This window comes from Ostrinia furnacalis, unplaced genomic scaffold (genome assembly GCF_004193835.3).
Source record: "Ostrinia furnacalis isolate ACB-3 unplaced genomic scaffold, ASM419383v2 OfSCF0535, whole genome shotgun sequence".
In the NCBI taxonomy this organism is placed as follows: Eukaryota; Metazoa; Arthropoda; class Insecta; order Lepidoptera; family Crambidae; genus Ostrinia; species Ostrinia furnacalis.
The window spans coordinates 101,559-116,157 of record NW_021130774.1 but is presented as its reverse complement, the minus strand read 5'-3'; the positions used below and the strand labels follow the sequence as shown (position 1 = coordinate 116,157).

Below are 14,599 nucleotides of genomic sequence, written 5' to 3'. Positions count from 1 at the left end.
ATATAAGATACAAGAAATGTATATTTTATTGTAAAATAGCACCTATAACAACTTTATAAGATGACACAATGTGGTTTGAAATGTGGTCGGCCGGACTTTGATGAGTTTTATCGATAGGCACTTGAATTTTGGTGATAAAGATATAAGATTACATAAAGCATAATCCATTAGAAATACGAGATGTTCTTGTCGAACATAATAATAGCTAAGTAGATCTAGCTAGGTCCTTAATTGGAGATTTACTTTCTGGTTATGAATGGTTATGAATATGAAATTAAAAATATCCATAAATCTTTTTCTGTAGATGATGTAGAGCTACCCTTCACAGCTATCTACCTATGCTCCTTGAAAGTTATTTGAGAACAAACCGGCCAACTGTGGCCACTGTGGGTTTCGCGCTCTATGTTTGTCTAAATAGCACGTTTCTAATGGAACGTTTAAATTTAAATGAAGTCATGAATTTTTATTAATGGCCATTAGTGAAGGAAGACACATTGGTAACTTCATACATTTAAATAAATAATAAAACTTCTTTCAACTAAAAGGAAAAGGATTTATGTAGGTCTGCATAAACTTAAGGTTAATTCCGGTTACCTTGAATTAGCTAACAACTATTGAATTAATTTTTTAACACTTGATTTCGAATTTTGACCGTATCTGACACCTATGGTGATAGGCGGCTTATTGAGTCTAACAAAGATGAGCTCTCAGTTGTTCAACAATATGAGACAAGAAAATAGCGCAGTTTCAACTTAATGTTCGTTAAATGTGTTTGAAGCAATAAGTACACAGTTGTTATTTCCACATTTCTTATGAATTACACGTCATCGCAAGTAAAATGTAAACAAATTAATTTTGTTGTTGTTATTCGCAATTCGATAATAATAAAACATAACCCTCATTCTAGCGCAGTCGGGTAATAAAGCTGCGGATGCATGTGTAGTTTGGTGTAAATCCTTACTTCCTGCTAATAATAAAAATGCGAAAGTTTGTATGGATGTCTGTATGTCTGGATGTTTGTTACTCTTTCACGCAAAAACTACTAAACGGATTATGATGAAAATTTACAGTATTATTGTTTATAACCCAGAATAACATATGGGCTATAATTTATGACGATGTGACAAACTCAATTGCACGCGGGTGAAGCCGCGAGCAAAAGCTAGTCAGTAGGTACAATAGAATTTCGACTCGCAGTCAAGGCTATTAGCGAGTAACGTAATTATTTACGCTATTGGCGCTCTGTTGATCGACAATTAATAAAAACATTAATTTCTACTGCAGTATTTAGATCGTGCGTGATTAGTGTTACTAGGTCAGGTGCAGCAAAAACCAGGAACGAGGGTTAAACCAATCGGGATAGTCGTTCTTAAACCATGCCATATTCTGACTGAATACCTACAATAGAATATAATATTTATTTGTAATAATTGTCTGTGAATGTGTTCTGAAAGTTGAAACCAGAACAACTGGACACCTGTGATTAAATTAACTAGTCTCTAAATCAATCTTTTAGCGAATTGGCAATTTGGTAGCCTGGCAGTTTGACATTTACTAAGTTAGGTGGTACGATCAGAAATTTTCAAGTTTGTTTCTTGCTTTTCTTTAGTTTTTTATTAGCTATTTTTCGCGCACTCTGCATGAATTTTTCCTAAATTAAGCACGAGTAGCTTTAATTTTACTTGTTTTGGTCCTTGAGTAAAATAGAATGTAGCTGATAGATCAAATTATTCAGGAAGACAGTTTCAATTGAAGCTGTTAGTAAATCGATGTTGAAACTGTACTTTATCCTTTGTTTTGTTTACCTATTACTGAGCGTTTCGTTATCGTTGAGGGTACAGTTGTGACTGTGAGTTTATCCTCCGAGTTCACTTAAGTTATCATTATTATCACCACTATCAATCAACATGTCATTGGTCTAAGCTATGACACGCCTACAAATAATAAAAGTATACTTTTGCGCGTGACTTTACCTACATGGTTTTCCAGATTCACTTAATTGACTGATAATTTACTGATTTCAAAATTACTAGTCGAATTTTGCAGTAAATAAACTCCTTTGTCAAATCTAGAATGAAGTGCTTTTCAAAGAAATTTAAAAGTTTTGCATTTAAATTTTAAGTTAATGGTGTCATCTCTAAGGGTGCCATCTACTCTACGTCAGCTAAAGAATAAATATGCTAATACGCTGTAGGAAGATCACAGTTATACATTTAGTGTAATTTTTCACGTTCCATAACTTTGTAGTAAGACAAACACCATGATGTCAAGTTGTAACATTTTGTACAATACGAGTACAATACAATGTTTGGCCATTTGGTTAGAGTCGCGGTTGACCGGATCGCTACGTATTTATTCTTTTATTCAGCGAAGACTCAAGGTCAGTATCTATGCATTTTTATAATTTTCAATATTTGTTCCAAAGTAAATCTAATTTCCACCAATTTTCTTTCTCTTTCTCTCAATTTTCACAGCGACGCGGACGCACTGATATAGACACGACACGTGTTTTTATTAATATACATAAATGTAGAGTATAATAATAATTAGTGTCATGTACCTATTTATTTATGCCGATTCCTCTTTAACTTATGCCGCTCTACACAATATAATTTAATTTTATGCAGTGAAAGTTATAAAGAAATATCAAATTATTAACTTTTACAGTTTTTATGCAATGCAATAAATAAACGAACAGAAACGTTTATAAACCTGCAAAATACTTGGTTCCACTGAGGAAAATACTGCATATTATGGTACTTAGGCTCTATGAATATTGCGGTATCATGGTGAACTGCTCACGTGTGGTTACTGTCAGTTCTTAAGTAGAGTAACTAAGTAACCGCTTCTGTGGTGGTGTGTAGTGGTAAGACCACCTGCTTCAAACGCAGAGGTTCCGGGTTCGTATCCCAGTGGGGGCAGATTTTGTTCTCTTGTGTTAAAATTACAAAGTCCTTAAACCTGTTGCTGGATTCATTATCTGCTACCCTGCTTGAACGAAGCAGGTGACATTCTTGTTGCAATTCTATAAAATTGGCCTGATGTGCCGTCTACTATAGGTAGGTAGGTATCTAGACAGACGAGGGAACACATTAAGATAAGACCTGATGGAAACTGGCTACTCAAACAAATGGACTTTAACGCCATTTTATTCTTTGTTCGCTTTTGTAGTCAGTTTAGATAGTTATTTATATGGTTGTATGTGAACAGTATCATGCTTTTGCGTCATGTGTATATTTATGTACTTATTTCATTTATCCATAACTTAACTTAGTAGTTGGTATTTTCCATTATTATCCTAATATTATATATATTTTCACTCTACCGGAAATTAACAGGCATACATAAATGCTTAGTCATACTGCACATCACAAAGCAGTTAAAAATGCATGGTGATGGAACTGAAATGTTGAAGTACCTACCTGCTAATAATGTTATGTTTCGGTTTTATTTCGAGGTGTTTAGTGAAGTACTTTCAACCACTAACTTCTCACAAGACGCTTAATGCTTAAAACAGATTTAAACACAGTATGTAATAGATACTGTAATAAAATGTCATCGCATGCATTGTGTACAAAGGAAGTTTAGGGTATTGACTCTCCACTGATAATAATATGTAGGTATGTATTAATTAAAGCAAGTACAAACATACAAAGCGTTCCATATTATATTTAAACGGACTATTTTATGCTTCTCTCTGCCTGTCACCCATAACGTGACGTATAGTTTCAGCAAATTCACAGTCCCCATTTCCTATGCCATTTTCCCATAGATAACAGTAGGTTGTGTGTCATAAAACAGAGATGATTACTCACCTATAGCATAAGGATGCTGGTACAAAGGAATGGTACCCAGACAATCTATCTTCAGTAAATTGCAAATTGGGCAATTGGCGAAAATTGCAACGCGGAAACATTATTTATTAACTGAATTACCTTTGATGACTTGAGCACTTTAGTAATGGTAGATAATGGCCATCTAGTTAGCATAATATCCTAATGAAATGTCGAATTAGCGTACACGGAAAGCCAGGCCATTATTAGCAGTTACACTCTTTTTATACCTTTCTTCCTATCTTTCAGGTGCCATGCATTCATGAAAAATCTTTACAGATCTGCATTTCTTTTCAATTTTTCGCATATTCTAAAATGATGTTCAATCGATTACCAACACTGTCAAGAATATTATGCTTCAATTTAAGAGAAAAAAATCGAGCCGCCGTACGCCATTTAGGTATAATGGAAGCAGGGAGATAAAGGACCTCACACTTATCCTTTGATAACATTATGTAGTATTTTTGAAAGATGTTTTTTCAACATTTTCAAAGGTTTTAAAATCAATAATTTTCGATATGCATTTAATAAAGCGACCTAGTCTAGTCTAGTTCCGAGTTTCCGCAATACAACGCCTACTTGAATTTGCAATGACACTGACATGATGTTATTTTAATTTAAACAATTTAGGTAATACATCTAATCATGGTCTTAATAAATGAATTGATCGGTAACTTTGGAAAATATCACTGGTTTTTGTGTATAATTATATTTGCCAATAAAGTCGGAGTCGCGTTCCATCAGATGGCTATTATTTTCTTGGCTCCTCCTGCGGAGTATCATTGTCCTGACAGAAACGAAACCTGTTGTGATAATCCAATCTACGACAAATCTAAGTATTCCAGAACCATAGTCATGGAATGGAACTTGATATGCGAAAGAGTTTGGCTGAAGGATTTAACGCAGACGTTTTTTCAATTTGGTGTTCTCGGTGGTAGTCTGGTTTTCGGAATGGCATCAGATAAGTAAGTCAGTGTGCTGTATTTTCATGGTGTGAATTTAATTTATGTGGGCTAAATAATTTTTCAGGTATGGCAGAAGACCTTCCTTGTTGGCATCTGTTATTATGAGCGTGTTTTTTGGAATAATGTGCTCATTCCTGCCTGATTTTTGGAGTTTTACCATAGTGAGAACAGCTTTAGGCTTTGCTGTTGGAGGAGTGATGGTGATAGGGTTCGTGATATTGATGGAGTATGTGGGAAGTGCGAAAAGAGATCTGGTATCGGCGCTGTACCATGTTCCGTTCACACTTGGCTATATAGTACTCGCTGTTTTCGGATACTTTATACGGGATTACATGTACTTCCTGTTGGTGATATCCTTGACAAATGTTATTCTACTGGTATACATCTGCATATTACCAGAATCTCCGAGGTGGCTTTTGGCTGCAAACAAAACATTTAAGGCCATAACTTTGATGGAGCGTGTAGCTAAGATGTAAGTTTGATTTCGTAATTATTCACTCGTTATAAACCTTAAATTATTGATCTAGAATAACTAGATAACAGTTTGTTTCAGTAATAAATTGCCTACGGATGAAATTCAGCACAAAATTGAGTTTTATCAATTGGAGCACCGAAGTAAGAACCAGAGGAAAGGCTCCCTCATTGATTTATTTCGCACACCGAATATGAGGAAGAATATATTGGTGATGTCATTCACCTGGCTCGTGTGCAGTTACTGTTTCTATGGAATGGCCTATTACATTAGCCATTTGACGGGAGATGTTTACGTTAATGTCATGGCCAGCGGCATCGTGTGCCTGTGCGCATGTCTAATTGCTATACCTCTGATGAAGTTTTTGAAACGCAAGACGCTTGTAGTATTTTCTAATTTGGCAACAAGCTTTTGCTTGCTGATAATAGCAGTAGTTCCTGAGGGCACAGCTTCCCTCGTTTTTGGAATCATTGGAGTTCTCTTTAGCTATATGATATTTGTTGTAGTATATCTGTATTGTTCAGAAATGTTTCCAACTGTAGTCCGAAATGCCGCTTTTGGGATATCTTCCATGATGGCTCGAATAGGTTCTATGATAGCTCCGTTTGTGGCTGATTTCAGACCTTTCGGTAAATGGTGTGCACCCGTAGCTTTTGGCATTTTTCCACTGATAGCTGCATTGTTATGTTTACTTTTGCCAGAGACAAAAGACTGTGAGTTAATGATGACATTAGAGGAAGGCGAAGCGCTTGGTAAAAAGCGAACAAGAGAACGGGACGCCGGGGTAGATATAGCTGAGGATGATGTAACATAGGATTGATATTAATATAATTCAAGCATTTCATAATAAAATAAAATTGAAGACTATTAACATTTATTTTTTGTCTTGTGTTACTGTATGGAATAAGTCTTAGAAATCTGTTTCATAAAGATTTTATGAAAGTGGTTAGTAAAATATTTACAGTGAATTTCATGGACAAAATGGAAAAGTTAAATTTTATGTAGTCTCTTACTATCACAGAATTTACGCAAACTTGTTTATTTCTATCTAAAGCAACGCATAACAATAGATAAACGCACGTTACTTTGCTAAGCCCTTACAAATACATAAACCATAAAGATTGAAGATAATACATAATACCTAAACCTAGCTATTTAATTTTTTATAGGTAATTAGGTATAAAATTAAATTTTACTCGGATTATCGTGGCTTGCATGCGAAAAACAACATTTCATGAAATAATATGATTAATCCTTTCTTGTAAATATGAGTTACGTAGGTACGTATTTTGTTGTTAAATAATTATAACAGATAATGGCAGCATAAATAATTAATTTATGTAAAGCATAACGATAAAATAACTGCAATTTTTCCCTAATCTTCATGTCAGTGCGTCGCACAGGTCCCACTAGTTGTACCTATGTTTTTCATGTTATCTAAGGCTGAAGCTGTAATGGGTGGATCCAATTTCCTACCAGCGTTACGTCACAATTTACGGGGAACTCGAATAAGGTTTTAAGACAAGGTGGCATATTATAATAAGGTTTAGTGGGTCACGTAGGGGTTCTAATCCCCCGGCATGGGTGCGGCTTCGCGGCCGCTCGGCCAGTGCGAGCCAGCGAGGCCATGGCGGCGGGGCTCCTGCTCTGCCTGGCTTGGTACTACACCATACTTGCTGGTAAGACCGAATCTCCGTAAGTTCCATAACAACCTACCTCTAAGGCTCATACACGAAGAGACGATGTTTGTGCCATTTTTTTTTCTTTTGTCGCATTCCGTTCGAACCCTTTGCGAAGAGAACTGAAACTTGAAAATCTAGCATCATAACATATCCCTGGACGCTGATGTATTGTGTTTTAGTTTTTATCACCGTTTTAGTTTGAAATCAGTGAGGTGTATTTTTGTTACAATTTTAATACCATTTTGAATAAACGCTATTAATGACGACCTTTTTGGTATTGCAAGAATAAAATAAGTTTGTTTTAACAGGTTTTTACGTGCTGTATTGCCCTCTATTGTACATAATATTTTTGAATCATAACTGGTACAGAAAGTTGGCAGATGTTCTGTTTGCGCTTTGGGAACTTTATCCTGTGGTAAGTGAAAACTTATGCTAACTTAGGCCCGATTCGACCAAACTTTTATCCGAGAATAACTCCTGGTATATCTGGCACATTGACAGTTTCAGTATGGGAATTATGTCAAAATGTCGAATAACTGACAATTTATTCTGAGATTAATATTTAGTAGGTACTCTTGTTTTGTCGAATCCACACTTAATAGTTTTCAAGTCCTCTTCTTGACATGATGTAAGTAAAACTAGCTAGGGATAGGATATACTTACCCTACTATTGTAGGGTTAAATTAGATTAAACAAATATTGTAATTTTGTATCTTATAACAATGAAGGAAGGAATTCTTTTCATTGTATCTCTGTGGTAAAATTTTGCCTTCAATATTTTATCAGGTATGTAAGTCACCGCTAGTACGGATAACAGCATATTATTATCAAGCTACCTTACCTAACAGCATATCAAGCTACCTTTATAAATTCTTGTTGCAAAATATACTCTATCACAACTACATAAGATGCCACAGTGTTACGCTTGATGTGCTGTCTTCATTTTTCATGCGATGTTTTCAGGCATTATTCCAGTGTTGCTATAATACTCAATTGCACCACTATGGAGATTACGTGAACCCGGATGAGAAGACCATTATTATTATGAACCATCGCACAAGGGTTGATTGGAACTACGTCTGGATAGCCCTATACCATGCCTCCCACGACCCGGCGCGAGTTGAGACGTGTATTTGTAAGGAAACCACATCGAATAGGGAAAAGAACGACATTCTGGATGTCGTAGCAGGAGGAAGATCCAAAATAAAGTTTGTGTTGAAAGACGAGCTAAAAGTTGTGCCCGGAATGGGTAAGTGTTAACCTTGTTGAAAGTGATAAGTTCTTCAGTAATGTCAAATTATGTAGTCTTTATCAAACTTTGTATTTTGAGCAATAAATAGATCAGCATTATATTTTTTTTAAGAGGGAATCGAACTCGCAACTGTTGAGCTCCACTAGGCAGCCCATTCGTATTATCTGTAAGATCTTTCCAGATAATTCTTATCATTATGTAATACTTTTTTATTTAACTACTTGAAATTGTCAATGTCGAGTGATACTAAAGATAAGCAAAAAACTTCCTGTTCGCTCTATTTGGTATAGGTCATGCAACGAAAGTTGAAGCATGAGGCGAACACGTACTCACACTGATGTAATATTTGAACATAGAACACAAACAGCACATTACACATTCAAGTTCAAATATCGAATACACTAGCTGCCTCGCTCTTGTTAAATGTCTGTAAGTGAGACAGTAATAAAGCACTTGTCAGTCCGACTACTCAAGATGCCCATTGCAGACAGCGTATTGGGAACGTGCGAAGTGGGTGGAAGGGGTAAAGAAAACGATCGCTGCGCTCGTCGCGGCACAAATGTGTAACATTATGGGCAAGAGAAGCAAACAAACTTGTCTTGTCATTGTCAATGTTGTTTTGATTTTAATGTGATTGTGTTAATTTATTCAATTTTATTGATGATATTGTACATGTATGTTGTGTTTTAGTTAATTTACAGCCTCCAATCTTTTCCAAGAGTAATACTGTTGTAAAAGGTAAATAAAATTCAACTGTCGAAAAACATAACTGTTTTTTATTTTATAAAGTTCTGCACTTATATTTTTATCATTATAATATTAAATTAACACTTTCTTATCAGTATCATTACTGCAGTCTGCAACACATCCAAACATAAGAAGTTAGCATAAATTGGAGATATTTGACGTAATATAGATTGTGGTTCACAATAGTCAGTCTTAGATACTGATCCAAACATTTCTTGAAAATAGCTCCCTTTGGAATATTTACAAGCTCCAAATTGACGAATAATGGGTTCTCCCCATTGATGTTCGATGCTCGTTTTTAAATTACTAACTTTGTTGTGAATGCAACATATTAAAGCAGCAACATGTTTGCACTTGCTGCTCTGGTTATAAACGCAGCTGCATTTTACTCCTGTGACAACCCTAGCATGATCGATCTGTAATAAATGCAATGAATATTAATTTTATTACTTTCTCTAAATCTTTAGTCATATTTTTAGGTTAGGTGAGTACTTACGTTTAAACTTGTTTTATAGGGTGTCGAGGTCACCGATGTTTGACGAATGATGGTGGCTCAATAAATAACTATTGCCATTAGTTCTCAGCTCTTCTACATTCCTCACATGCTCTGCTAGCACCAATTTTTTTCCTTTTAGCTGAGTTTGGGGTTGGAAACATAATGTGTGTTTTACACACTCAAAACCTGTTTTTATAATGACGTCCATTTCTCCGTAAACAGTTTTTATCAAATTCCATTCAACGTACCATTTATTGTCTTTTAAAGTATATTTTATTTACTCTAATCAATAAAAATAAGAAAGCTGTTGTTATTTATTTTTTGACATATGCCCCTTAAAGTTTCGTTGGCAGATGGCGCTAGTGTCGTGCACGTTCCCAATACAGATACAAATCTTATTTTGTGTTGATGGCCTCAAATCTCGTTGAGCAAACTAATACAATTTTAATTTACTTGTGTTCTATTTTGTAGGTTGGATAATGCAGCTGAACTTTTTTTTATACGTCAAAAGAAACTGGCAAGAGGACCAGCTGAATTTAACGCAATTTGTAGACTACTACAAGCGGCTCAAATATGATTATAGAATCATTTTGTTTCCCGAAGGAACGGATTTGAGTGATGAGAACAAACGGCGAAGTGAAAAGTATGCGACTCTTAATAANCTTAATAATTTGCCGGTAACTAAACCTTAATTAATTAACCAATGAAATCATAGCTAAAAAAATTCATATGATGATTTATGATGTAATGAAAATAATCACAAAATAATCTTACTCTAAAATATAAGGTAGGTAAAAAAAAAGTTGCCGTAAAAAGTAGGTAGTTAGGGCAAAAAATACTTTGCAAAACATTGATAGAAAAATTAAAAAATCATTCAATATTTGTTTCTAATTATAGCGTTACACATACGTTTTGCACCCGCGAACTACGGGTTGGGCGGCGCTGTGCTCCCAGCTACGAGCTACGGGCTTGGCGTCCGTCTACGACGCAGCCGTAGCCTACGACGCGCCCGCCCAGACCGAAGGCGACTTGCTACGAGGGCGGATACCGAAACATGTGCATTTTTATTTCAAACGGTAATTTCATTTATTAACCGACTTCAAAAAAAGGAGGAGGTTCTCGATTCGAGTGTATGTTTTTTTCTTAAGACTACCACTTGTAATGATAAGTGTTGGATATTTTCACTTATGAATGCAATTGTATAAGTGTGGCAAAATTATGACGTCACGACCTTCAATTTTACGTTTAGGTAGGCCTACTGTACACACGGCCACACTGTTAATAATCCATTTCCGTTTTTGCTCTCGCTTTAATCAAATGGTGATTCTTTGCGATAGAACGAGCTGACATGACTGGCAATGGGCAGTTAACACTTGTCGATAGTACTTGAATCTATAAAATAAAACCTAATAAAGCTAAATGACTACTTGCTTGATATTATTGATTGGAGTTTTATTTATTTATTTAAAGACTTTATTGCACACACAACAATGTTCTGTACAAAAAGGCGAGCTTAATGCCATACGTCATTCTCTACCAGCTGACCTTGAGCAAAACAGTTTTGATTGCAATGTAAAACAAAAGGTACTTTTTCTAACATGTATCTGCTATTTTAGGTACCCAATAGAGCAACTCCCGCTGGAAGAAGATGATCTCCGAAAATGGCTCAACCAAAGGTGGAGTGACAAAGAAATTAGTTTACGAAAATTCCACGAAGAAGGTGAGAAATTATCACGTATAAATAGTTGTTAACTGACATAACTTTATTTAGTACAGTGGGTCTAGACAAAGTGCACATTATAATCGCAAACCAGTCGAAAAGTGGTCGAAAATCCTTTTTTTTTTGTATGGAGTTTTGACGGATTCGATTTTCGATTCGATCAAAAAGTGCACTTTGTCTAGTCCCATCACAGGTGTACGTATAGGTGTACCAGAATCTCATGGCAAATAGGGAAAATAAACTTTGTTGAGAGCAATACTGGGGAAATTGGAATAAACGATCTTGATACTGTTTAATTTTTTACTTTTATGACTAATATTAATGAACATGAAGTACGAATATACATTTTAGGTAGGTATGTGTATGAAGAATGTTGTTATACATAGGAAAATGTCTTGAAAATTAAACAAATCGTCTGTGAGAAAAGAAATGTCTGAGAAATTAATTATTTTAATTACCTACATATTTTCGCGTGGAACTGAAACATAGGCGGTGTCGTTCTTTTTGTATATGGCCAGGTCTCGGTTATTTAAAAAAAAGGTTACAAAATTTTACTATAGTTCCAAAATACTGAACTGTCCTATGCATGACATTGACAGTGGGGCGCCACCGTCAATGCCGGATCGCTGGTTCCGATTTTTGCCATGTTGGAAACCATATAATTGAACGATGGTAGCGCCCCCCTGTCATTGAGTTTGGTGGTGGGACAGTTCAGCGTGGATCATCTATAAGAAAGAATCTTGAGTGACCCTAGCTGAAAAATTAAAAACTGCTAGATTTAAAAAAAATGAACTGGCTGGATCATGGTGATTTACTGTTTGTACTCCGAATGACTGTGTGAATACACCGATCAAAATGGCGTGAATAGTTATGCGCAACTTTAGGGTCCTGTAACGTATTTATTTGTAGAGATATTTTCATGATTATTTCACAATTATTATTAGTTCTACTTATATTTATTTCAAGTTTAAAAATTGGAAACTTCTTCATTATTCAATCTTGCTTTATGAAATCTTTTGCAATTTTCTTTACATGGTCATAACATCTGCACCAATTTGTGAGATATACCTGAAAACCCCGATAAAGCAGCTATTAACTAAGAATAATATAAAAAAACACAACCCTCCTTCTCACACAGTTGGGTAATAAACTAAATGTATCAAAACATTTCAGTCCAACTTACTGTCAACTCGACGACGAGCTTTAGAATCAAAGATCGACTTTGAATTATGCCTTATTTTACAATTCACATTGAAAACAATATGCCTTGCTTGAACTTTTTCGACTTTTTCCCAAAAATAACAAATAGTCAAGAAGAGATTACAAAAAAATTGCAGCGGCTGACAGATTTCATAATTTTCTTTGACAGGTGACAATTAAACCATAGACAATTGCCATATGAAAAACACACTTTTCCAATATTTTTGTTTGCCATGAGATTCTGGTACACCTATAGGTATTTGTTTTCCGTAACGATACATCAGTTCACAGATTACATTAAGGCTGGGTTGCACCATCTTACTTTAGCTATAACAAACATCAAACGTTTGTCAAACTCTATGGAATTAATAAAGTAAGGTGCAGTACAGCTCAGCCTAAGGCTAAGAACTCATGGCGCGATTTTCACCCGCAGCTTCTGTAAAAACTGTAAAAACTAATGCACAACTCACGACGCGGTTTTCGCGCGCAGAAACCGCGCGAAAACCGTCCGATCGGCGGGCGACCATTTTGTACCAGTGAATTAGCGCGCGGCGCGATTTTCACCCGCAGCTGTGGCGGGCGCGGGTGAAAATCGCGCCGTGAGTTCTTAGAATAACCGCGCAAATAACCGCTCCCGTGAGTTTTGAAATAAAACTGCAATTCCACAACCACCGCGGGCGCGCGTGAAAATCGCGCCGTGAGTTCTTAGCCTAAATGTTGCAAACGACATTTGTGGAGCACGTGGTAACAGACTAATTTTGAATCTTAGTATCAATGAAGAATACTACACACTCAGTATGACAAATTCAGAAGAATCATGTCTGATTGTAAACTTTTTCAATTCGACGGAATAAATATAGTTTAGTCTGTTGCCTCCCAAGTGTTTGATAATATTATCTGTATACCTACCTATACAGTTAGCGAATCCAAATAATATGTCATATATTTTATCTCTGAAAAAATAATCGTACATGGGTTTTTTAATTCAAATCACTCGCGTAACGCGTAGTTCGTGCCCACACTATACCTACTCACTTTTACATAGATACTTACCAATAGGCTGACAAGTTTCTTTCCCCCTATTGCGCGGCTTATGGCCAGTAGTAGACTGACCTGGCTCACTGTGACATCAGTCTGTAACTCGTTAACAGGTTATACCTGTCTGATCAAACCGTCTCGACCAGAAGGGCGCGTAATCCTCATCACGCATTGGTTCCCGCTGAAAACCAGCTTCTCGGCATGACGTTTGTGTCATGTCGCGACTTTTGCTGAGTGGGCGCCTATTCAGCATATGTTTTTATTTATTTTTTATGTTTAGGTACTTACTCTTGCTCTGTATACCTTAAATTGTGCTGAATAAAGACATTCTCATTCTTATTCTTTAAAGATAGGATTACCTATTTAGTATAGTAGTATTTTAAGAGCTAGGTGATGTCCCGTCTAGGGTTGCCAGGCGTCCGGCTTTAGCCGGACATGTTTGGCTTTTTAGGGTCTTGTCCGGCCAAATATTACCTTGTCCGGCCTGTCCGGCTTTTGTTAGGCTTTATTTAGCAACCGATGATGATTGTACTCACTTATGAGCTGACACTAATTTCCCCCCCCCGTCACATGTCCGGCTTTTAGGGTAAAATGTCCGGCCAAATGAAACACAAAGTCCGGCTTTTGTGATTTTGGACCTGGCAACCCTGGTCCCGTCCTATTTAAATAAACACATTTTTCTGTCTTTCAGGAGTGTTCGTGGATCCAACTACTAGAAAATTTCCCATAGAGAGATTACCAAGGTCCATGAATGCAGCCCTGATGGCGTTTACATTCTGGACCATAGTTGATGTCATATTTTTGTACGCTATGTTTAACAGCGTTTTGTTCCAGTTTTGGGTATTATATCATAGTCTGTTATTTGTTTTCGTTACTCGTTATTTTGGAGGGTTTCAGAATATTCAATATCAATTGTTATTAAATAGGCTTAAGTTTCAATAAATCCAATTTTAGTAAATTTTATTAAGCCACTGTGAATTCTCATTATTGCCAAAATACATAACTACGATTGTAAATAAAATACGTTTGTCGGTCTTTTAACTGGATTCTTGTTAAAATTGCGTGGAGTAATTAAGTCGTTAATATTGTTGTTCTTAATAATAATAATAGATCATAAAAAATAGTTTTTTTATTACTATTAGTCTGTAATTGAGTACGATGAGAAAATCTCGATGTTTATTGTTAAGGTCATAT

At 35.9% G+C, this 14,599-nt stretch overlaps 2 protein-coding genes across 2 annotated transcripts; both read left to right on the top strand.

The window, feature by feature from the left end:
• Positions 1–4,798: 4,798 nt before the first annotated feature.
• Positions 4,799–6,084, top strand: LOC114366115 (organic cation transporter protein). The gene is made up of 2 exons (XM_028322902.1): positions 4,799–5,270; positions 5,352–6,084. Exons 1-2 carry the CDS (start codon positions 4,900–4,902, stop codon positions 6,082–6,084), a joined length of 1,104 nt encoding a protein of 367 aa, XP_028178703.1. The 5' UTR covers positions 4,799–4,899.
• A 623-nt stretch (positions 6,085–6,707) lies between these two features.
• LOC114366099 (lysocardiolipin acyltransferase 1) lies at positions 6,708–14,501 on the top strand. Its single transcript, XM_028322885.1, has 7 exons — positions 6,708–6,949; positions 7,261–7,367; positions 7,916–8,201; positions 9,919–10,124; positions 10,345–10,523; positions 11,064–11,167; positions 14,097–14,501. The coding sequence occupies exons 1-7, from the start codon at positions 6,898–6,900 to the stop codon at positions 14,345–14,347; spliced, it is 1,185 nt and encodes a 394-aa protein (XP_028178686.1). The 5' UTR covers positions 6,708–6,897; the 3' UTR covers positions 14,348–14,501.
• The last annotated feature ends 98 nt before the right edge of the window (positions 14,502–14,599 follow it).